Below are 25287 nucleotides of genomic sequence, written 5' to 3'. Positions count from 1 at the left end.
ATGTCTTGCCCAGTCACTTAGTCAAAGAGTAAGTGTCTGAGACGGGATTTGAATTTTGATCTTCCTGACTCTAAGTCCAACACTCTAATCCCATGTACTACCTAGCTAGGCATTGCAATGGATAAAGTGTTTTGCCTGGAGTCAAGAAGACCTCAGTTTCCTTAAATGTAAGCACTTGTGAAAATCAAATGAGATAAATATTTGTAAAGTGCTTAGGACTATGCCTGGCATATTGTAGGAACTATATAAATATTTATTCCCTTCCCCATTCCCCCAACTCCTAGTCTAATAGTCTCATAAAAAAAAAAGAAAAAGAAAAGAAAATGGGGTTAGTCCAGCTGAAGTTATGCTGACTCTTTGTAATCACTTCTTTCTTTTCCTGACATTAGATTGTATGTTTGTTAAGGCCAGGGACTATCCTTTGCCTCTTTTTGTATCCCTAGTGCTTAGCACATAGCAGGTGCTATATAAATGTTTATTGAATGACCTTTGTTAGCCATTTCTCAAACTCGTTTTGGGCTGATCAGCCGATCGGACAGACTGAAACTTGACTCTAGCATAGTGATGTCATTTTGGTCTTCTTCTAGAACAAAGGACAGCAACCAATACCTCCTAGAATTCTGTAAGGAATTGATGTCAGTCTCACTGACCTATAGTTTGCAGACTCTATTCTTTCTCCTCCCCCCCAACTTTGAAAATTAGTTCACTTGCCTTTCTCCAATCCTGAAGTACCATTAATTTTTATTTGCTAGTTCATTCAGTAACCTGGGATGTATTTCCTTTGGGGCTAGAGATTATCTATATGACCCTTCACCTGGAGAAGAGGTCTTATCCTTCCTTTGGGCCTCCTCTCTTTCCACCCCTGCCATGGAGTAACCTCCCCTGGATTAATCCCTACTTGCAGAATTATGACATTTCTTACACAATTGGGTAGCCTTGGAGTTACCAATCCCCCCACCATCAGCCTTGAGGAAAGCTGCATGGTTTAGTAGGAAGAGTGTCCAAATTGGAGTGGCCAGACATGCATTCAAATTCTGACTCTGTCAAGTTCCTACCGTGCAACCTTGGGCAAGTCAGGTCAAGAGGCATTTATGAAGTGTTTAAAGTGTGTCAGGCACTGTGCTAAGTGTTGGAGATATAAATACAAACAAAAAACAAAAAAGACAATCCCTGCCCTCATGGATCTTATATTCTAACAAATAAAAGGAAGCTGAAAGCAGGGAAGAAGCATGGTGGCAAGGTCTAGATCAGGGGTGGAGAACCTGTGGCCTCTAGGCTACATGTGGCCTCTAGGTCCTTGGGTGTGGCCTTTTGACTGAGTCCAAGTTTTACCCAACAAATTCTTTAATTAAGCGGATTTGTTCTGTGAAGTTTGGATTCAAAGGGCTGAACTTGAGGACCTAGAGGGCCACATGAGGCCTTGAGGCTGCAGGTTTCCCACCCCTGTACTAGAGGATAGATGGTTGTTGGTCTGGGCCCTTCCTCAAAATGGAGGTTTCAGGAGGAACTTACCAATGGGAGAAGGGGGCTGCAGGCAAAGAAGGAGAATTTAGCCTAGACCATGACTTGACTTTCTGCCTTTAGATAAAGTGGTTACTGATATGAAAGGCTGTCATGGATTTGGGGCCGGGGGAACCCTGTGATATCTTTTTGTGTCCTGGCTGTACCTGCTTCAAACCACTTGATCAGCAATGATTACCCTGCCCAACATGTAATCACACTTGACCTGGAAGAGATGCATTGCAGACTCAACAAGATCTGTATTTTTTGATAAATAAATCAGTGGAAAAGAGAAGATATAACTTATTTGGGTAGGAGAAAGCTTACAGTGGGCCTTTTGGTTATCAATAGTCATCCTGGTGGCTACAAAGGGGTGGATGCTCTAGAGCTCCCTCCTCCTCCTTTCCTGGGAGCTTTAGTGTCTATTCTTACAGAAAAAAAAACAAAACCCTAGTAGGAAGTTGGAAAAAGTCACATAGAACCTCTTGTTGAATTCTCTTAGTTCTGCTCGAATCCACTAGCTAAGAAAAGGGATTCTCTTATCCTTTCTACAAAATTTGTTAGGCTGTGCCTGGTTGTTTCCCTAGTGCCTAGTATAATGCCTTGCACACTGTAGGCACTCAATGAATGTTAATGGGCATTTTACTGAGAGATTCTATTCCTCCCACTGGCCTAGGACTTGAATGCATTTGTCCATTGTTTTAGGGATCTTTACTGAAAAAATGTTTTGGTTTATTTTGTGAATCATTGTGTATAGTAGAAAGGGCACTGAAATAGGAGTCAGGAGAAGATCTGGGTTCAGTTTCTGCTGTTGATATTTGCTTTGTAGTCATTTTGTTGTTGTTAAGTAGTTTTAGTTGTGTCCAACCCTTCATGACCCTTTTTGGAGTTTTCTTGGCAGAAATGCTGGAATGGCTTGTCATTTTCTTCTTCAGCTCATCTTATAGATGAGAAAACCGAGGCAAACAGAGTCATACAGCTTGTGTCTGAGGTCAGATTTGAACTCGAGAAGATGAGTCTTCCTGATTCCAAGCCCACTGATCTAGTCTATCCACTGTGCCACCTAGATGCCTGTGTAATCATAGGGAGTTTTTAACCTCTTGGAGACTCAGCTTCCTCCTCTGTAAAATGGGAATAATGCCTCAAATTGTTTTTAAAAATCTAATTAGATAGCATAGAGGCAGCTAGGTGGCATAGGGAATACAGTGTGGGACTTAGAGTCAGGAAGACCTGAGTTTACGTCCTACCTTATTTCTACCTGCTGTATGAAATCAGTTAAGGCACTTAATATTCACTCAGCCTCAGTTTCTCAAAACTGTAAAATGGAGATCCTAATAGAACCTATCTCACAGGGTTATGAGGATCAAATGAGTGCTTCATAAACCTAAAAGTTCTATGAAGATGTTAATTATTTATAACATGTATAAACTTTGAGGTACTGTGTATATTTTCAACTGATATTGTTTGGTATGAAAAGTACAACCAAGTGTCTCTTAGGCACGCTTATAAAAGGCAGGATTGAAGGGCATGTTTTGAGTATTTTTTTTCTTCTAACAAGGGGAGGCTATATTCATGAGCCTAACATTTGGGATCCCCTTGTGTAGAGATGTTCCCTATTTCCTGGGTGATTGGTATGGACACAGCTGCAGGCTCCATTCTGTTGCTGAGCAATCAGGCAGAACTTGGAAAAATAACCCACTCTCCTTCTGTAGAATATGGTGACAGAGCATCACTTGAGCCAGCTGGCCAGGGGTGGATGGGAAGTGGGCCAAGGGCAAAATGCCTTTCTGAGCTCTGTGGGATGAGTAAGGAAGCAAAACAAAATTTCTGAAGAAACAAGCCGACCCAAATTAGACATTAAAAAAGGATGGTTTTTCTTTTTATTGTGGGGTAGAGGGTACATATAATATAAAAAAAAAATCAAAAGCTTATTGACATATATTTGTATTTTCTTTCCCTAGCTGTCAAATTGTAAGCCTGGAGTTCATTTGTACATTCTAAAGGCCTGGATCTGCTCATGCAACTGCCTCATCCTAGGGGTAGCTATATGGGGACATCTTGAAAATGGCCACTGAGGATACTGCAATGGATCGGGATCAGGAGGAGTTCCTTGGCTTGGGTTCATTTTTTCCCCTTCTGCTTCATGTGTACGACAAAATAGTCATTACATGCGATGGTCAGCCCGGCAATTAGTGAAAAGAAGCTCTGGAAGCCCACTTTTCCATCTCGGCACTGGTCCAGGTCTTTCATAATCTTGTCTACAACTAAAGGGTCTTTCTGGTTCTGGAAAAAAAAAGAATCACAAGAAGCAAAAGCATATGAATCAATTATCAGACAGAGGGACTTAGCTATTAGATCTGTATAACTGCCCATTAAAGACAAAGTACCTGAATTTTTGGATCCTGATTTTTCAAAGAACCTATAAAGATCAACTAGTTTTCAGAGGGAAAGAGTAGGATGGGTGGAGTGGAAAGAGGGTTAGAAAAACAGCTTTGAAAGCTATAAGAACTGTGATCAATGGAATGGTCATTCATGATGCCAGAGGATTCATGATGAAACATGCTACCCATTATAGGGAGGTGATGGATGTAGCTATGGTTCAGAATGAGATATTGTTATGTATGGCCATAGGGGGAATTTATTTTGTACAACTGCATTTTTTTTACAATAAATTTTTCTTTTTTTCTCTCCTTAACAAGTTGTGACTATAATATTCATTTTTAAAAATAAATTTTTATTTATATCTTTTTTATATTAAAAAAAGAAAAGAGGGCTCAGGTTGAAGTTACAGAACCTGGGTTAAGTCTTAATTTTGCTACTTCCTATCTGTGTAATCTCAGGCAAACTGTTTCACCTCTCTGGGCCTCAGTTTCCTCCCCTGTAAAAAGATGACCTCTGGCAGAGGTTAGAAAGGTGGCTCTTTGTTCTTCCTGGTTTCATGGTGATTTGTTTACTTTTTTCTGTAGTATTCTATCAGTTCAAAGTGCTACATGTGGGCATTCTCATGGAGCTGGGGAAAGAATCCTAGTTATGGAGTCAGAGAACCTGGGTTTGAATCCTAACTCCGACAATGGCTACTTCTTGTGATCCTGGGCAAGTCATTTAAACCTCTTTGGGACTCAGTTTCCTCATTTATAAAATGGGAATGTTGGTCTTGAAAGGTCCCTTTCAGCTCAAGATCTTCGATCCTATGTTCTCATGGGGTTTCATCATTAACTATGGAAACCTCTGAATCAGGGGTTCTTAATCTGGGGTCCAAGAACTTTTAACAAATATTCTGATAACTGTATTTCAATAACTTTTCTTTTGAATCCAATGTATTTTATGTTATACATTTACATGATTGTGAAAAGAGGTTCACAGGCTTTGTCAGACTGCCGAAGGGGGTCCATGACACAAAAGAGGTGTGAAGATTCCCTGCTCTAGACCTTCCACAGAAACACTAATGAAATTGTATTGAATTTCACTAGAGCATACATGGGAACAAATGTTCCCCACATTTTACTAAAACCCTTAGTTGGCTTGCCGAGTGTTTCTGACTTTCACTGAGAAATCCAGAAAGTCAAAGATGAGGCTTTTTTTCCCCTCAAGAGCTTGAATCTCAAAACCTGAGCAAGGAAATGAAGTCTGACATCTGCCTCCATCTCTCTGAGAAGCTGACTGCTTTTGGGGAGAGGTTTCACAAATTCTGGCCATGCTCCCACTTTCTCCCTTTGGGCAGAGACTGGTGGGTGATATTTAGATGATGCAAGGAACCAACTTGTAAAAACAAAAGGGCATGCAGTATAGGAAGGATGGGAAAGGTGTAGATTGGAATCATGACCTCATAACGTCAATAAATCCTTTCTGGACCTGTCACCCTTTAGTAGTAAATGTCTGTGCCTCAAATGTCTCTTTCTGTCTTGTGCAGTTTCCATGTTAGAAGCCACCTTATTTTTCAGGATCTAAGCTACAGGGCAACCAGAGGGCCCTTGGCTAGCTGTCTGTCACAGACTGGCTTATGAAGAGCCAGGAAGGACTGATTTGGAAGGCCCTAAGCTTGAGGAAAACAGCAAGTTAATATTACAATATCCAGAAGGAGGCTAAATACCCCAGGGAAAACTCCTCCCTTTCTCTTTCCTCACTCCCCAAACCACACACAAAAGGCAATCCAGATCTAGCCCATCTCTGGGAATCTGAGTCTAGACTTGAACAGGCCCAGAAGAGATTTGCTTTGGTTTTTACAAGTAGGATAATGACAGTTCACATTTATATAGCACTCTAGGGTTAGCAAAACACTATGTCACCATTATCTTATTTGATCCTCGTGACTATCCTGTGAGGTCATTGTTATGATTGTCCCCATTTTACAGATTCTGAAACTGAAGTTCAGAGAGGTTAAGTAATTTTCTTAGTATCACTCAGCTAGGAAGTGACTGAGGGAAGATTTGAACCCAAGTCCTCCTGACTCCAAGTCTAGCATCTCTCCAGATACCATGCCAGATTGGAAGGGAATTTGGGTTCAGAGAACAGATTCAAGCTTGTAAGTTCCTTGAAGACAAGGACAATTTCATTTTTTAATTCTTTTCTTTCTCCAGTGCCTGAGAGGCAGCCTTGATATAAGAGGATAGGGAGATGGCCTGGGAGCCAGGAAGTCCTAGGTTTGAGCTCTGTGTTCGAGACATACTAGCTGTTTGACTCGGGACTATTTCACTTAACCATTCAGTGCTCTAGGCAACTTTTTAAGACTGTAATTTGTAAAGAAAGTGCAAACCTGCATAGGTAAAAGAATTTCCTTGTCCAAGAGTTCCCTGTATTACTGAAATCACAAGCCCTGTTCCCTACGCTCATCCTATTTTTGGAGCCAGGCATATAGTAGGTGCTAAATAAATGCTTATCAGTGGATTGATTTGTTTTCTTTATTCCACTGTTCATTTTCATCAACCTGGGGACATCTGTCATAATACCCAAGTAATCAATAATAGATACAATAAAATGGGCAATTTCATAATCTCTGAGATCAATCAGAATATTGTTTTAAACAAAATACTAGTCAAAATACCCTATGCTTTCACTCTGTGCCTATAAAAAAGGAGTCATCTGCTTTACTAATGTACCACTTCCTGGGGACAAATGCTAAGAGGCAGCCGGGAGCCTTTTAACTTTCTATCTTTTCATCCTCTAGAAGCTATTAAATTATTCAACATCAAGCACAGTAATTATCTTTTCCAGTAATCATGACTGTTCCAGAGAACGAAGGGCCCACTTGAGGGTCTAATGTTTCACTGTGCCCATTTTCACCTGCTGATCAGCCTTATCTCCTGAGATAGGTTGAGCCAATCAATATCTGAAGAACAGGGACTTCCACCCAAATATAGCCCTCAAGCCATGTCTGACTGTGAAAAAAAGAAACAGCATAGTGGAAATGTTGGGAGACACGAAGTCTCTTCCATCTCTAAATCTCCAGTATCCTAAATTATGGCTCTCTAATCTCATTGCATTTTCAGGCAAAAAGGTCTTCCATTTTCCATGGAAAAGCTATTCCTTATGGAATGAAGCTTGGCTTCCACTAAGGAGAAGTTCAGCATCATTATAGATTAGAACTGGGGAAAGAAGAAAGATCTTATCTCCTTAGAGGGATTTCAGGGGGACAATTTAAGTTATGGAGTCTGGCCAGGATGTGGGGATTACAACCCTGATTTTGAGGAGAAATTGGGTGAATCAATTCACTCATTTACTGCCTTCTTTCAATATACTATCCCTTTGGTGACTTTACACCCTTGGATGCTATTTGGTTTGACTCTTCTTATGCCATTGGCTGAAGTGCATATTGTGTTACAGTTTTTAGTGGAAAGAATATTGGATATAGTATCAGAAAAGGACCAGGTTCTAATCCTATCTCAGGCACTTACTAGTTGTGTGCACTTGGGCAAATCACTTAACCTGTAAAATAAGCATCATCATAATTGCACCTACCTCACAGGCTACTTGTGAGAATCAAAGTAGATCATATATGTAGAGCATTTTGCAAACCTCCAAGTACTAGATAAACTCAGCTATTATTGCTACTATTATCAGAGTACAAGCCCTTTGAAGATAGGAATCCTGTCTTAATTTTTGCACAAACTTCCCCCCACCTACTCCTGTATACATCAGGCACTTATCAAGTCATTGTTGAATAAATGGAAAGGCCTGTGCCATAGTCACTGCTAGAAGGGAGTGATGGAATAGGAAAAGAAGAACATGAAGGTCAGCTAGGCGGCAGAGAGGATAGAGCACCAGCCCTGGAGTCAGGAGGACCTGAGTTCAAATCTGGCCTCAGACGTTTGCCACTTAGTAGCTGTGTGACCCTGGGCAAGTCACTTAATTCCATTGCCTAGCCAAAACAAACAAAAAAAAAACATGAGTCTAGATGAGGCTAACCTCTTTGGTACTTACTTCCAAGAATCCCGGGAACTCTTTTTCCATGAGAACTCTCAGATCTTCTTTTGTTAAGTAGCCTTTGTCTCCAGCAAACTTATGAAATGTAAACATCATAGTTTCCATGGCATGTTCCATTTGAGATGGCATCTTGGCAATGTCTTCTGAAACCTGTTCAAAGATGCCCAACACACAGAGTTCATTTCCAAGTTTAAGCCCAGTAGGTGTAAGACTATATAACCTATATGCTGGTTTTTCTCAAGACAAGTGTCTCTACAGCACCAGCTTTGGGCTCTAATGAGGTCAGACACAAACACTGTGTGTTTTTACAGCTTTGAATGGGCTGCCACCATTTCCCCTCTTAATTCAGCTAGATCTAACTATAATTATTAGGAAAAGCAGGATAAATGTTATTCCTGGTTTTCCTGTATGTGTCTTCTAACCCCTTCCTCCCATCCCCCTTTAGTTGGCAAAACAATTTACTGAAAGGAAAGCTATTTCATCATATTCCTTGGTGTCTGTTAATCAAGCTTTTATCTGTGACTAAATACCAAAAACCCACATAGCCATGCTGTTAACAGATATGAAAACTCAACCCTTTAAGCCTATCTTTGTGATCTAGTTATATCTAACTGCAGTGGGGGGAATACTTTCCTGCAAATGACTATAGTTTGCTGAAATCCTTGGGCACTTATTTATATGGTGGCTGTAACTTGTTACTACAATAAATTTCCATATTTTACAATGAAATAACATGCCTTATCCAAATAAAAGAGTTGCAGCTGTATTGCCTAGGTTCTATGGTAGGTTATGGGTAATCATTTACTTTAATATGTTGTAGGAAGAGACAAGTTTTTTCCCCTTGGGGTTTTATTTTTTTAATTAAAATTTTTTTCAATGAACAGAAATTTTTTTTTCCTCTCTCTCCTTCCCATCCCCTGAGGAAAAAATATAAAGGCAAATCCCTTGTAACAAATATGTATACTCAAGCAAACAAATTCCTGCATTAGCCATGTCCAAAAAGTTTATGTCTTAATCTGAACTCTAAGTCCATCACCTGTCTGTGGGAGAGGGGTAACAGGCTTCATCATTAGTCCTCTGGGATTGTGCTGGATTGTTGTTGATTAGAGTTCCTAAAGGAGAAACCAATTTTTGGTGGCACTAGAGAAAGAACTATGATATTTTTATCTGGGTACATTTTGTATATGGTAGGTGTGAGGTAGGTTGCAACGTATTAAAAATTAGGAGCTAGGAAGAACAGGAATAAAGGATGGCATCAAAGGAGTGGATGGTGAAGAGAGATGAATTGGTCATATGCTGAGAGTGTGGTATAGGACAGCCTATGTGTTCCAATGGAATCCTAATGATGCCAAGAGAAGGAAGGCCAATTTGGGTGGGTCCTCTGTGGTGAACTTGGGTAGGGGGCACATGGACAAAGAGTCACCAGGTTGAGCAGGAGTGGATGGGTTGCAATTTGCATCAGTGGAAGGAACATCCTCATTGATGAAATCACAGATCAACTGAAGTATAACTCTTTGAGTATATATTGTTTCCCCCAGTAGAATGTAAGCTCCTTGAGGGCAGGGACTATTTTGTTTTTAGATTCCTAGTACTTGTATAATGTTTGACACACAATAGTCATTTAATAAATGCTTGCTGGATAAGGTGAATGAACATGTTTCTAGGAATGGTAACAGTTAAAATGCTTGATTGAAATGACTTTTAACTAGTTGAGCATAATGAATGGGGAGGAGGAATCTCAAGACTCAGAAAGAATGCTTTGGCAGAAATAAATGGAGACCTTGACCAAAGCCTCCTTGCCAAATTAATCACTGGATATAGAACAGGTGACAGGTTTTGAAGAGAGACATTCAAATGGCCACTTAAAAACCACAAAAAAGTTGTGGTTTTTGCTTGGCATTAACCAGCTGATACACATTCAATAATGATGGATCCCTTCTAGGATCTCCTTTACAGAGCTCAAGGTGAAGCTGGTGAACAAGAAGATTGATTCCACTTAAGAACAGCCAGTCCCCATCCCCCATTTTTATGCTCAGAGAGATGCAGAAGCCAGTGTGCCATGTTTGGCCTTTTGAGCCACAGAACCAGGAAGGTCTAATTAGGAAGGTACTTCACTTGAGAATAGTGACAACTACAGTGCAGTGAAATATCCTGGAGATCCCTCTCCTGGACCCTCCCTCCCATCCTTTGAAAATAGACAAAGTACAACCCAGAGCTAGAACATCTGAGTCTAGACTTGAGAGGGCCTGGAAGGGGTTTTAAGGGCAGGTAGGTGGCACAAGAGATAGAGCATTGGGCCAGAGACAGGAAGACTTATCTTCCTAAGTTCAAATCTGGCTGCACACTTACTAGCTGTGTGACACTGGGCAAGTCACTTAACTCTGTTTGCCTCACTTTCCTTATCTGTAAAATGAGCACTTCAACATCTTTGCCAAGAAAATGCCAATAAGGTCAAGAGTAGGACAGATTGAAACAACTGAATTAATGGAAAGGATCTGCTTTGGGTGACAATGGTTCTGTCTCTGTTAAAGTCTCCAGAGGGCTTTTGACCATTTGTCTTCTCTAAGAGAATTAAAATGAGAATGAGTCACCTATCAGAGGAGGTCCAGTTACTCCACCCTAAATCTAAAATAGCTTGAATTCAGGAAATGAAATAGGCATACCACAGAGATTTAAAAAAAAAAAAAAAGCAAAACAACAACCCTTTATTTCAAAGTCCTAGGCATCCCCTGAAACCAGTTCTGCTGTCTCATCCCTATTAATTTCTAAAGACTCCTAGAAATTTCAGTTTACTGTATAATTCCTCTATTTCCACTTTATCATAGATAAAGGTAGAATATTCCCAGAGAATAGTTTTTTTTTTTTTTAACAACCTTTAGGTTTCATTAAGTGAGAGAATATGGTCATCTCTGAGTTGTGTTCAGTTCTGGGCTCCAAAAACACTGCAAAGACACTGTAAAAACACTGAAGAGCCTCCAGTGAAGGGTGGTCAGGCTGGCCTTGAGATCATGCCACATATGACTTGTCTTAAATAAATGGTAGAGAGGAAAGAGCACTGACTCTGGATACCATTCCACCTCTGTTGCTTCTGTTGCAAGATCATGCATCTTGCATCATAAAGATGAATTCAATGTTGCCACCCATTTATTCATATGAGGTACAACAAAATATTTTCTTTGGAAAATGTTCTCCATAAAGTAGTACATAAATTAACCCTGTTTGACTTTTCTTCAGGTGCAGGTTTCTGTAAACTTTGCAACCAGAGAATCACTTTTTAACTATGGTAAATTATTGGCATGGGTGACCTTAGACAAGTCACTTAACCTCCTTGGGCCTCAGTTGCCTAATCTGTAAAAAGAAGTGATTAGAGAAAATGGCTTCTGGAAGTTCCTTCGAGCTCTAGACCCATGATCCAATAAACTGGGAATGTTTAGCCTGGGGAACGGAAGGGGAACACAATAACTCTTCAAGCCTTGGAAGGGCTGCTAGATAGAAGAGGGATTGGCATTGTTCCATTTGGTCCCAGAGGGTAGAATCAGGAACAAGGAAAGTTACAAGGAAACAAATTTAGGCCTGATGGTAGGGAGGAAAAATACCTTTCTATCAATCAAAGTTGTTCCAAATTGCCTTCTGAGGTGGTGAGCTCCCTTATTGGGGGTCTTCGGGCAGAGATTAGATGGCTACCTGTCAGTTATACTGTAGAAAGGATTTATTTGTGGTTGCTGCGGTCTTTGAAACAATGTGACCTTATGAATGTCTTTTCTAAGACAGGAGAGATCAGACATTCTCAAAGATTCTGTCTGGAGCCTGGCTTGTCATAAGCACTTTTAAGTCTTCTTTTCATGGATTTATGGTGATGCCCTGATTCTAAAGATGAGGAAATTGATCTCTATGAGAGAAGTGACTCATCCAAGGTCACACTAAGTGGCAGATCCATAATCTGAACTCTGGTTCTGTAAGGGGTTCTTCCCTCTTGAGACTGAGCTCCTTGAGAACAGGCAATATTTTGACTTTCATTGTGTCTGAAGCACATAGCACAGCGCCTGGCACATAATAGGCTCTTACTTAAGTTTGCTGATAGACTGTGACACCAGACCATTGCATCCTGCTTATAGTAGCATACATTTAGAGCTGGAAGGGATTTTAAGGGAAATTGAGACACAGAGAAGTGAAAGTGACTTTGACACAGAGCCAAGTAAACATCTGAAGTGGAATTTGCCTATCTTCCTTCCTGAAGCTTTTTAATTCAGCAAAGGCATTGAGATTTTAGCAATTTGCAGATTGCTTTCTCTTCACCCCCCCATATGAAAAAGCAGAAAAGTCAGATTTATGGTGAAGAAATGAAAAAAGAACTCTTGAAACAAAAGGCCTGAATTTTGAATACAATCATTCACCCTGGCTTCAGTGGGAGTTGACTAAGGACTACAGTTGGGGAATTGTGTTATGTAGAAGGGGGTTGGCCGACTTCAAAACCAATAAAGAAGCGGAGGAAATTTGTGCCTTAAGCTGCCCTCCTGACTAGTGGATGAATCACCAGAATGTTGCAGTTCTTGCTGGGGGCCCCCCTTGCTTCCCTCTCTGGCAGCTGCAAAGTCTGAATCAGCTCAGTCGAAACCTTTCCATTTGGGCGGGGCTCAGGCAAACTGACCCTTTCCAATTCTGCTCAGTTTGGTGGCAGCGCTTCAGAGGAAGTGAACCTTCTGTTTCCATTCGAATAGCCATCCTCCCCGGCTGAGCTACTCTGGATGGAAGATAGGGTGGGGCTCCTCCGTTTTATATTGAAAACTCAAATCCTACCCAGAAGCAGACCTTAAAGGGAGCTGACAGGAAAAGGTCACAGGGATTGAAGAAGGGCCCTTGACTAGCTTAGAAGTATAAAATTTGAAGGCAGTTCAGAGGAAGGAAGCTCATCCACTTCCATTTTACAAATTAGGACACTGAGACCCTGGAACATCCTGTGACTTGTCCAACATCACGCACATAGTAAACAGCTGAGCCAGGATTCATAGTGGGGTTGATTCTTTTATTTATTTTTTATCAATTTATTTTGATTTATCAACAATCACTTCCATATGCTTTTGAGTTTAAAAGTGCCGTTGATTCTCAATCCAGCCCTCTTTCCACTGAGGCAGCCTGGGCTCATCAACTTGTCTCCTTATTTTTCAGAGGAGGAAACTGAGGCCCCAGAGAGATTAAGTGACACAGCAGAAGGGCTAGGATTTGAACCCAGAGCTTCTGGCTCCAAATCTAAAAGGACCTCTTAAGCTGTTGCTACAGAACCCAAAAGGAAAGGAGCATGCATAATAAGCTCCTTAGTCAAGACTAGGAAATGAGGAAGACTACTAGATGGAGCTTAGGGTACTGTAACTGTCTTGAACCAGATGTAACAGAAGGGAGGGGCTGAGAAAGGAAGGGCCCCAGGATGGCAGGCAGAAAAAACACGTTCCAGAAATGAAGGAAAATACGAATCCTGCCAAACAGGTCTGATTAGACCCTTGAAATTACTTTTTCCTCCTTTTAATGTTGTTTTTCCACTCTCTCTAAATTTTTTCACACTTCCTTTCTCCTTTAGGATTTTTTTTTTAACCTTAATAGGAATCCATATATGATCAACTCCTCTATTCTATAGAGTTAGGTCCCAATGAGTGGGAATAATGACTCCCTACTCAGGAAATGGTTATATTCACAGAACACATTTCCACTGGGCTGGAACCGAAGATCATATTTTACATAATTATAACCTCAAATACTGAGAATTTCAATACTTCAGAACACTTCTGAGGATTCATTGTTTGCATTAATTATGACCTTTGTATATCTACTGTCCATTCTGCATCTGTTTAATGTTCCTCGGTTGCCGTTGCCAGTATGTTCTACATGTTTGCTATAGATTTGGAGCTGGAAGAAGTCTCAGAGGTGATCTTGTCCAACTTCCTCCTTTTAATGGTGAGGAAAGTGAGGCCATGGAAAAGGGAAGTGACTTGACCGAGGTCACACAGCTAATAACCAGGATACTAACCCAGATCCTCGGATACCATTTGTTGTACTCAGCCCTGCCTCTCTTGGACTGTGAGCTCCAGGAGGGCCTCAGTCCTGAGTATTTTTCTTTTTAGGTTATCAGTACTACATTTAACATACTCCTTCCATGCAAATGAAATGGATGAGAACCTACTTCTTGGAAACTGGGAATTAAAAAGTACTGGGGGCTTCTTTTGGGAGGTACTGCTGAAGAGCTTCCATGCCCCAGCTCAAAACAAAAACCAAACCAAAATGCAAACAATAAAACAAAACAAGACCAACTCAAAAAACTTTGGGCCCTTGCGGAGGATCTAATTTTAAATCGAAGTCATACGAACATCACCATTTTTCATCTCATGCATTTCGTCTGTCCCTCTTTTCCTGTAGCCCACCCAGCCCAGCCTGAGGTTGGCAGCATTTCAGTGAAAACTTTCAGCAAAAACAAAGAGCCATTTAACATGTTTGAGGTTTTCTTGCTTTTGCCATCGGGAAATCATAAAGTAATGGTTCCAGAGCTGAAACTAGAAGGAATTCTAGAGTCTGGTCTTTAACAGGGAGGCCTATTAGGGGTTCAGAAAAATTGGGTTGATTTTTGTGGGTCTGAGTACAATCTATCTCCTGCCCTGCCACACAAAGCAGGTTGTCAAAACCTTGAGCAGCAGAGGAAACATCTGAAAAGGAAATCAGAGGAAATACTGAAGTTGAAATTTCAATTAGAGGAATTAATTCAGATGCTTTTTGAGCTAAATAAAAAAAAATCAGTTATTCATCAGCCTACGTATTTCTCCAAAGATGTTATGTATCTGCACTCTGATTCCTACCATCCTCTGATATTCAATCCATTTAGGGGCTGGCAGGTGGGAGCTACTCAGCAAATGGATGTTAAGTACTGGGAAACCTTTGTTAAAGGGGTGGCTATGGCCTATGGTATACATCATTGAATATCCTGGCATTGCACTGAGCTCAAAATGCTAACATATGCAGAATACCATGGAAACAATGGGGCTGTGTTCACTTAGGATCCAAGCACACTCTAAGTGATGGGCTTTTTTTTTTTTTTTTTTAGCTGAGCAAGGGCACACCCAATCTCAGCCCCACCCAACCCAGGGTCTGAGAGACCGTACAAGCTAGTAGGCTAGAGGTTGCCTCATTAATTGAAACATCCTGCAAAAAGTATCACCTAATAAGATTTCTCTTGCCCAAACATATATGAACTCACTCTAGCTGGCTAATCTCAGACTTTCCCCTAAAGACATCTATACACTGCAGATTTATGCTGTAAGAAACTAGCCTCTTGCAAATGAGAAGTATTATTTCTTAGAAGAGGATGAAAATTGGATAGCAGTCAGCAGGGGTGGGGCTGAGGAAGAAATCTGAAATGAATTATGAACTCATTCCTCTCCCCCACCCACGGTAGTATGTGTCTTTCGCAATTTGCTGAAATACCTTGGAGGCAAAGATCAGGTTATTACTGCCAGTGTTTCCATGGGCCTGGCCTCACCCCCAGGCCCAGGATACGGAGTCTCGAACTTAAAGATTGAAATTCAAGCTGCAGGGGGAAAAAAATCTGCAGCCACCACTGGCCTCTTTTCTAACCAGAAAAAGTACCTGCCAGTGTATCTCTCAGACAAGCAGTTATAAAGCTAGTTCCTCTGGTTCCCCAAACTTACCTTGTGTTTTCACACATATGTACCTTTTGCTCCTGGAATGCTCTCTCCTCATTATTGCCTGCTAAGATCTTAGTTATGTTTCAAGGCCAAACTCCAATTCCTCCCCTTCAGGAAGTCTTCCTTCCCCTATTTCCCTAGATTAGAAGTCATCTCTTCCTCCTATGCACCCCCATAGGTCTTTATTTCTCTCTTACATGCCAATTACATACTACTTTTTAATAGGATCCTAGCTTATAGTGTTGGAAGGGACCTTAGGGGTCATCTGGCCCAACAACTGCTTTGCAGAGAAGTTGAGTGATTTGTCTAAAGGGACACAGGGAAAGACTTGGAATGAAACACCAAATCAACAATCTTTCCATCATACCATGCTGCTGCCAACTTGACATTCATTTTTGTATCTGTATCTCCCTCTAGACCTGGGTGTCATAAGCATGTTTAAAAAATACTGAAACTATGTTATGATAGCATTTATTTCCTTTGTATGTATTTAAATTTTATGTATTTAAGAGCATTATTCTGAAAAGGAGGTCCAAAGGCTTGGCTTGACTGCCAAAGGGGTCCTTGATGCAAAATCAGTTTAGAAGCTCTACACTAGATACAAGTGAGAGCAGGAACTATATTCTCCTCCATCTAGCACAGTCCCTCATACAGTAATTACTCACTTAAGTAGATGCTAAATGAATGAATGAATGATAACCTAGCAGCCCTGCCATGATCTCTATCAGTTTTATCACTGTCCTCAACTACAGAGCCCCCATTCAAGCAAACCGATCTTCTTTCAAATCACAGTTCAAATTTGGCGTCAACTGACGTCCTCTTGGGGAATGCCCTCTATAATTGCAATTTCCTTTTTCCTTTAGGGACAGTTCTGCCTTAACTACCAGAGAAACCTGTGGGGATCCAGGGCCACACCCACACGATCTTGGCTGCTGAATCACTCAGCCTTCCTTCCACCACTAGGTGAATCCAGTAACAACGTGCGCTTCACATAAGCCCCTGGAAGCCATTAGGCCCACAGTGAAGGGTGAGGTGATAGGGGCCACTCATTCCAAAGACTTTGAATCTAGCTCCTCCCCATCTCTTTCTTCCACTTGTCTTCTAACAACCCCAAACGGGCCAACTGGTCCTTCTACTCCCATACCCCCAAGGCGGCTGTTAACTCCCCCAGCTGCATAACTAAAATTTAGATAGTGCAGTAATAAATAAGGTCTGGAGTTATCACCCCCTATTCCTTTAGGTTATTATAGTTAATGATACCCATATGACTCAGTAAAGCTGTGTACCAGGGTCTATTTGTCTCCTTCCCACTGGGCAAAATTAACTTGATATTTTGAATTTAGGTAATTTTTCTTTACCCTTCTCTCACATTTAACTTTCTAACTTGGTCAGGGTGAAATTGAAACTTTATTTTTTGTTTCCCCTGGGGAGAGGAAATGCTTTAGTTGTAGCTTCCTCTTACCCTACAAACAGCTCTGAGGGTGGTTTTAAGATTGTTTTTGATTCCTGCCCCATCTCTTTTATCTTCCCCCCTCCCTCTCTTCTCTCCTTTTCCTTTTTCTTGTCTCCCTTCCTCCCCTCTGGGTAAGGATCAGCCAGCCACCTTCTAGTCAAGCGTACAAACAACAGGAAACCCAGCCCAAAGCATCTAGGAAAGAGAAAACGCCTCGGGAGTGTAAATCCAGAGCGGGAAGCCAGGCGGTGACCCAGCTAGCAGCGTTCTAGTACCCCAGGGAGTGACCCACATTAAATTCAGATCAATGTCCAACCTTCCCTGCCCGAATTGGTAGACAAAGGTCACGCCCGTCTATTCCTGGGAGGATTTCCTAAGGCAGCCTCACTTGGCACTTTGTTGGGAATAAATTTTGGAGGAACATCTGGCCAGAGTTTAGCCACTCCTGGCTGAAGGCTGACTGCCAGAAAGATGGCTCCCCGCGTGCAAAGGATCAGCCAGGGTAAGGGGTAGAGTGACTGGAGAATGTAAATAGACAGAAGGACAAGAAAAAACAGACAGAGAATGGGAGATGGAGGCGGGGAGCAGGGTGCTGTTAGAGAGGAGAAGGAAGGCAGCTTAACGTCAGTCTGTCGCCTTTGTTCTTCCAGAGATCTTGGGGCACTACTCCAGCTCGGATCCTTGCAGGCATATTCTCAGCAGTCCAGCCTCCAGGTGTCCCAGGTGCCCTGACACCCTCCCTTCCCGCATCGCACCTCCTGCCCTGCCTAGCACCCACTTAGCCCTGGTTCGGGAAGGGGTGCGCCACGGCTCGCCCCTGGGTGTGGTCCCAGTCATTCTGCAACAGCGGTTCCCCAAGTGGCTTCAGGCGCCTCCTGGTCAGGACACCCTCAAACCCTGACCTCGCTGGGAAGTGCAGCCCGATCTCGGGGCTGGATCTGAGCAGCCTGGCTCCTGGCGGGTGGGAACTCCAGACAGGAGGAGCAGCGAGTGAGCGCTCTTTAGCCTTGGGGGTCCTGGATAGCGCAGCCGGCTCTGCCGCTTTTCCTAGAGGTGGCTGGATTTAGCTCGTGTCTCCCTCCATCTACGCCTTGGTGGGAGGAAGCGACAAAGTAACCAGAATAACCACAGAGAGATAGAGACCCAGAGAGAGGAACTCACCTTGCCTAAACAAGAAGCAGCAGCTGAGCGGGAACGACAGGAGAAGACTGCAGCAAGCACTATTAGCCTTAGAGTTTCTAGGGGTGGGTGGGGGAGAGGGAGGAACGGGGGGCTGGGCAGGGGAGACTGGAGTAGGATTTGATTGCACAGTGCCTCCTCTTGCCCCACCCCTTTCCCCCTCCCTCCCTTTTCTGTCCGCCCTCCCACCTCTAGGGCCCAGGTTCTAACATTTTCCAGTCCCCTCCCTCCTCCAGTAGTGTGCCCGCGTGTGTTCTCCAGGCAGGAATGTGCTTCCCCTTGGAAGGCTTCAGGGCATCCCTGAACAAGAACAGCGCATTTCCCACTTGATTTACTTTGAGAGTGTAGGGTGTGTGTGGAAATGGGGGGAGGCAGGAATGTGGGGGGAGGTAGGGGCGTGTACTCTCGCACTCTGCGAGTGTGGATGATGGTGGAAACAAAAGCATCCAGCACTCTGTGGGCTGGGCCATTTGGCGCAGAACCAATTTTAACAGGCACCCTGGTATTATCCTGATCTAGGAATCGTTTTCTGCAAGACTTGTCTTCCAAGCTGCTTCTGTCGGGAGAAGGTGGAACCGTCTGGGAGCTGGGAGCTAGTTAAGATTTGGGTTGCCAAGAAGGTACGCTAAAAGAACCCTAAAGCCAATCGAGGCTCCTCCCTGGCTGGGGTGTCGCCGCGTAGGGGAGGCTTTCCTCATTACTCTTAAGGGAGAGGAAGGAACGCAGCCCACCTTATTTTACTTCCTTAACCTTTTAATAGCTTCAAGAGGGAGCCGGGGAAGAGATTGGGAAGGGGGCAAAAGTGACTCGAGGCTGTTATGGGAGAACGTAAGCTCCCTGAAAGAGGAAACAAAACTCAACAGAAGAGAAAAAAAAATAACAATTTGGCTTCCATAGTTCTTTCTTTGGGTGTGGATAGCATTTTCCATCATGACGCCTCTGGAGAGGTCTTAGATCCGTGTAGTGCCGGGAAGGGTTAAGTTTATCAATACTAGTCATCACACAACGTGGCTGTTGTTGTGCACAACGTTCTCTTGGTTCTGCTCGCTTCACTCAGCATCAGACCATACAAGTCTTTCCAGGTTTTTCTGAAGTCAGCCTGTTCATCATTTCTTATAGCACAATAGTATTCCATCACATTCATATACCACAACTTGCTCAGCCTTTCCCCGATTGATGGGCATCCTCTCAATTTCCAATTCTTTGCCAACACAAAAAGAGCTGCTATGAATATTTTTGTACATGTAGGTCCTTTTCCCATTTGTGTGATCTTTTTGTTATAAAGCCCTAGAAGTGCTGTTGCTGGGTCAAAGGGTATGCACATTTTTATAGCCCTTTGGGCATAGTTCCAAATTGCTCTCCAAAATGGTTGGATCATTTCACAACTCCATCAACAAAGCATTAGTGTTCCAATTTTCCCACATCTTCTCCAACATTTATCATTTTCCTGTTTTGTCATGTTGCCCATTCTGATAGGTGTGATGTAGTACCTCAGAATTGTTTTGATTTGCATTTCTCTAATCAATAGTGATTTAGAGCATTTTTTCATATGACTATTGATGGCTTTAATTTCTTCATCTGAGAACTGTCTATTCATATCCTTTGACCACTTATCTATAGTGCTTTTAATCATCTCAGACTTCTCCCTGATGCACAATTCTATATTGCAATATCAATATTCTGAAACTCACCGAGTAACTAAAATTTCCAAGGAATCAAAATTACAGGTTACCCAAAAGGCAATGGAGACACAAATGGTGGCAGGAAGCATAGCAGAGGCTGCCATGTATTACAAATTACTCACACAAAGCAATCAATCATTCTAGTCATGTGTAGGCAGTGAAGGATGGCATACAACTAGCCCATAAGCTGCCCTGTAGCTACATGACATCAAAAAGAGATGGAGAGGAGAAAAAAAAAAGGTGGGGAGGAAGACCCTTGGAATGTTTAATGAATTTATGTGAACACATGGATTAGAGTGGCAAAGGAGGACAAGGTGTGGATGGGCTTCAATTTGCACCGTTGGAAGGAGCCCTCACCTCAAGGAGGTCACAGTGCCATTGAAGTGCTGAAATAGGTATAGGGCCTTTTCTCTTCTTCTTGTTGAAATCTTTCTCTTCTTCCAAGTCTCAGCTTGGGAACCCCCTACTCCATGAAAAACAACAAGATGAATTTATTAAGGCCTACTATGTTGCTGGGCACTTTGCTAAGTTCTGGCTAAACAAAGAAAGGGAAACAATCTCTGTTCTCAAAGAGCTTAAAATTAACTACAAATGTAGAAGATATTTTTGTTATTGTTGAGTTGTTTCAGTTGTGTCCAACTCTTTGTGATCCCACTGGGGGTTTTCTTGGCAAAGACACTGGAGTAGTTTGGCATTTCCTTCTCCAGGTCATTTGACAGATGAGGAAACTCAGGCCAATAAGGTGAAGTGACTTGCCCAGGGTCACACAGCTAGTAAGTGTCTGAAGCCAGATTTGAACACAGGAAGATGACTATCCACTCTATTTTCCATTCTATCCACTGTACCCATATAAGAAATAGCCAGGGTAAATCAGAGGTAGTCACAGAGGGAAGGCACTAGGAATGTGGGAGAGTTCAAAAAGCTTATTGAAGAAGGTGAGATTAGAGTTGAGTCTTGAAGGAAGCATTAAGCCTTTTCTTGATTCTCCCAGCTAAGTCTCCTCTCTCACTCTAGAGCATGATGAGCTTAGGGTTCAAAGATCTGAGTTCAAATATCCATTCTGTCACTTGCTGCTTGTGTGATTCTGGATGATTCCTTAACCTTTATGAATTTCAGTTCTTACTTCTGTAGAATAAGGAGGCTGGAAGAATTACTAAGGCCTCTTCCAGCTTCAGGTCTAAGATCTTGATTTCTCCTTTCTCCCTATCAAGTCATACCTTCTATTAAGCTCATTTGTGTAGACGATACATGTCCCCTCGGGGCAGAGTCTATCTCCAGTGCCTTAATAAAGAAGAAGAATAATAATAGCTAGCATTGTTATAGCACTTGAAGGTCTGACAAAGTAGACCCTTTCCCAACAACAACCCTCTTATTTTTTGGCTAGACCTCAGATTTCATTGCTTATAGTACGGGGAGTTCCTGTTGAGGAATTTCTGCTACCAATGCAGATTTATATCTTCTCTTCAACTTTCAGTCTTAAAGATTTGTCTGGGGGCTACTTAATCAGTAGCCATTAACTCTCAGCGGTAACATTTGAACCCAAGTCTTCCTGACTCTGAGACCAGTTCTTTATCCTCTGTGTAATGTTGCCTTTTGGAAATGTCACTATTTTCACTTCCCAGGTCTTCTGATTCCAAGTACACTCTGCCAGATAGCCTCTCATACAGAGGATATTACATCAATTTTGGTAAATTTAATTATTTTTGATTTATAGTCAGATCATTTTCTGTTAAGTTCTTTTTCAGTCATGTCTAACTCTTTGTGACCCCATTTGGGGTTTTCTTGGCAAAGATCCTGGAGCGGTTTGCCATTTCCTTCTCCAGCTCATTTTACAGATGAGGAAACTGAGGCAAATAGGGTTAAGTGACTTACCCAGGGTCACATAGCTAGTAAGTGTCTGGATTTGAACTCAGGAAGATGAGTCATCCTGACTCCAGACCTAGCACTCTATCTACTGTGCCACCCAGCTACCACTAGTCAGATTATAGGCTCATAGTTTTAGAGCATAGAGATTATGAAGACGAACCTTGTTCATTTTATGAATGGGGAAACTGTAACTGGGAGATGTTAACACGACTTGTCTAACAAGGTCAACAAATCTCATTCTTATCTCAAATACTTTCTATGGAAAATGCCAGAGTCTCACTGCCTTGACCTTCAGGAAGTTTTGCTGTCAGTCCTTATGAGTAACAGCACTGATGGTGATTATAGCAACAAAGGTTCTCAGTCATGGTTACACCATACCAGGTCAAGGTGCACTGATTTTGTTGTCAGTATTCAGTAGCATGGAGCCTTTCTTCAAGGCTTGACAGGTGGCATGGAGGCTTTCTAAAGAACGCTCCTCCATTTCTTCCTGGGGAATGTCCATGGACCCATGAGTGGTGTCACCATCATAACTCCTAGTGCCAATGGTTTCAGATAAAGTCACTTTAAAGTGCTGGTAAGCTATCAGACTGGAAATCTTTGGAAGATGGACTGACAAGAGGCTGGCTGGGAAATCTAATTGCTCCTTAATATCACCTCTTCTGAGGTATTCTAGTCACTCTTTCTGGTGATAAGAAGGATAATTGGACACAGAGCAGTTTTTTTCTGACCTGTTTCTCTGATTCGGAAAGTCTTTATTCCCAGGTTTCTTTTTTCAAGGTGATTTTTACTGGGACCATGAGCTTGTGCAACCTAGCATGAGACATTTCTTGAGAATAGGAACTGTGTCTTTATTGGGTGACCACTTACCTGAGACATTGCAGACATTTATTGTTCAGATAGGAGTTGAATGAAATGACCTCTGAGGTTCCTTCCAACCTTGACATTGGGCAGTTCACAGCACATAGTACATAGTCTTGCATATTGAAATAACTAAATATTTTTTCAAAACGCTATGTACAGTCTTGTATTTCTTATAGTATATTCCCATACCACAATTTGTTTAGCCATTCCCCAGCTGATGTTTGTTTTCAATTCTTTGCTAAGACAAAAAGTGCTGGCATGAATGTGAAGCTTCCTTTCTCCAATTGTTCAGTCATTTTTCAGTCATATCTGACTCTTTGTGACTCCATTTGGGGTTTTCTTGGCAAGACACTGCAGTGGTTTGTCATTTTCTTCTCCTGTTCCTTTGAAAGATGTGGAAACTGAGGCAAAGAGGGTTAAGTGACTTGCCCAGGGTCACACAGCTATTAAGTGTCTGAGGACAGATTTGAATTCAAGAAGATGAGTCTTCCTAATTTCAGGCCCAGCACTCTATTCACTGTGTCACCTGGCTGCTTACTCATTCTCTAAACCTGCTACTTAATACTCAAATGCCTCAGGCAAGTCATTTAGCCTCAATTTCTTCACCTGTACATGATGAAGTTGGATTAGTTGATCTTGAAGTCCCTTCTAGTTCTAAATCCCCATGATTCAAGTAATTAAGGAGACACTTCAAATAAGTTTTAAACAGGGGTATGTTGGAGTCAGTTTGAATACACTAGCAAGAGCTGATTATTAAATTTTTAGTATGAGCATTTTATACTTTGGAAATTAGAAAGCCCTACCAATCAGGGCTTGATTTATTGTTTTGTTGATTATCTAGATTTAAGAAAGTGTTGGAGAAAACATTTAAACTTAAAAGTGTGTCCTGCACACAATTTTTTTATTTTGGTGAGGCAATTGGGGTTAAGTGACTTGCCCAAAGTCACATAGCTAGTGAGTGTTATGTGTCTGAGGTTGTATTTGAACTCAGATCCTCCTGACTCCAGGGCTGGTGCTCTACCCACTGTGACACCTAGCTGCCCCCTGCACACCATTTTTTTTTGGGGGGGAGAGCTGGTTGTTAAACATTTACCATCATACCACTGGCTTTAAAGCATGAGTCACAATTAGATAAACAGTGATGGAAGGGGCTAGTAAGGAGAGAAGACCTAGAGAACAACACGAGCAAAGGCAGAAACAGAAGAATATGTTCCTATAGAGGGGATAGCAAGCATCTAAGTTTGCCTAGAGAATAAGGTATATAGAGGGGAGTCATGTGACAAGACTGCTAAGATAGATTGGAAGTCATAGGTTACAGAGCTCATGGTGTAGGGGGACAAGAATTAGATTTGGAGTCAGAAGACCTGGGGTTAGTCCACTTACTATCTGTGTGACCTTGGGCCAGGAATTTAGCTTTCTAGGGCCTCAGTTTCTTCCCCTGTAAAATAAAAAATATTTATAAAATATTTGAGATCATATTTGTAAAAAAAAAGTGCTTAGTACAGTGCCTGGTATATGGTAGGTGCTATATAAATGTTTATTACCTGAAGTGAGGGGATTGATTCAACTAAATGATCTCTAAGATCTCATCTAGCCCTAAATGTATGATCATTGTTGTAGTTCAACCCCCTGATTTTACAGGTGAGGAAACTGAGGCTCAGAGCAGTAATATGACTTCCCTCAAGGTCACAAGGTAGGAGGAATGAGCTCCTGGAGAACTTTGAATGCCAGACTGAGTTCGGACTTGATTCTGTAGGCCCCGAGGAGCCATCATAGGTCTCTGAGCAGTGACTTGGGATGACATGATGTGATACAACCAGAAACAGGCATTAGGAAGATCAATCTGGCCCTTATAATCCTCAGCATAAAGGCACTTGGGCAGATGTTTATTTTGGTTGTGCTTCAAGAATCTTCAGAAACTACAGGCAAGTAAGTACTGGTGGAAAATGATTCAGCACTAATTCCTGGGGCTTTCTTTCCTACATAACTTCTCTCTCAGGGGATATCCCAAAGAAACGAGTGATCAGAAAGGAATGAACAGACTCAGGGAATATCCTAGATGTAGCAGCATGTGACTAATCTTGACCATCGACGGGAAAGTCTTGCTTGGATTTCAGCACTCCCTTCTATTCCCTCTCTGCAGCAGTGATGCTGACTTCACTCATGAGGATTCCTCTTTGAAAACTGGATGTTTATGAGTCTGTCCTTTGCTTCAAATATTTCCCTAAGGTCAGTCCTATGTTAGAACAGAAAGCAAAGGAGGCTAAGAAGCTAGTTTTCAATGGCATCCTGCCATCCCTTGGAGGAGACTAATCTGCCTAATACCCAATTCTGACCATATCACACATCATGTCAGGGTGTGAGTCTCAGGTACTTATCCTAGATGTTCCTGTCTTTGCCAGCAAATATTCAATGAGGTCCTATGCCTGGAGAACCACGGAAGTCAGTACTTATCTTGTAATACCATGTTTTATATTTACTTGTGGTCGTGTCTTATCCCCTTACTTATCCCCTTACATAAGCTCCATCAGGGCAGAGGCTGGGTCTTGTCTAAACTTTCTATGTCTTAATGCCTCCAATAGAGCTTTGCCTGTGGTAGGTGATTAATAAATGAATTGAGACAAATTGAATTGTGTCAGCC

The 25287-nt window shown here is 42.0% G+C and overlaps 1 protein-coding gene across 1 annotated transcript; it reads right to left on the bottom strand.

Annotated features, from left to right (window-relative positions):
• Positions 1-3382: 3382 nt before the first annotated feature.
• Positions 3383-18312, bottom strand: LOC114043339 (protein S100-A10). The gene is made up of 3 exons (XM_027862418.1): positions 18220-18312; positions 7918-8070; positions 3383-3783 (listed from the first exon to the last, which is right to left on the bottom strand). The coding sequence occupies exons 2-3, from the start codon at positions 8047-8049 to the stop codon at positions 3622-3624; spliced, it is 294 nt and encodes a 97-aa protein (XP_027718219.1). The 5' UTR covers positions 8050-8070; positions 18220-18312; the 3' UTR covers positions 3383-3621.
• Between the last annotated feature and the right edge of the window lie 6975 nt (positions 18313-25287).

Source organism: Vombatus ursinus, unplaced genomic scaffold (assembly GCF_900497805.2).
Source record: "Vombatus ursinus unplaced genomic scaffold, bare-nosed wombat genome assembly UNPS02014768.1, whole genome shotgun sequence".
Lineage (NCBI taxonomy): Eukaryota > Metazoa > Chordata > Mammalia > Diprotodontia > Vombatidae > Vombatus > Vombatus ursinus.
Note: the sequence above shows the minus strand (reverse complement) of the source record. Positions and strands in the feature narration are given on the sequence as shown.

Coding starts and splice junctions, on each gene's coding strand:
- LOC114043339 (XM_027862418.1), bottom strand. CDS start 8,049: ATGCCATCTCAAATGGAACATGCCATGGAAACTATGATGTTTACATTT. Junction 3,784..7,917: donor AGTTCCCGGGATTCTTGGAA/GTAAGTACCAAA, acceptor TTTTTTTTCCAG/AACCAGAAAGACCCTTTAGT.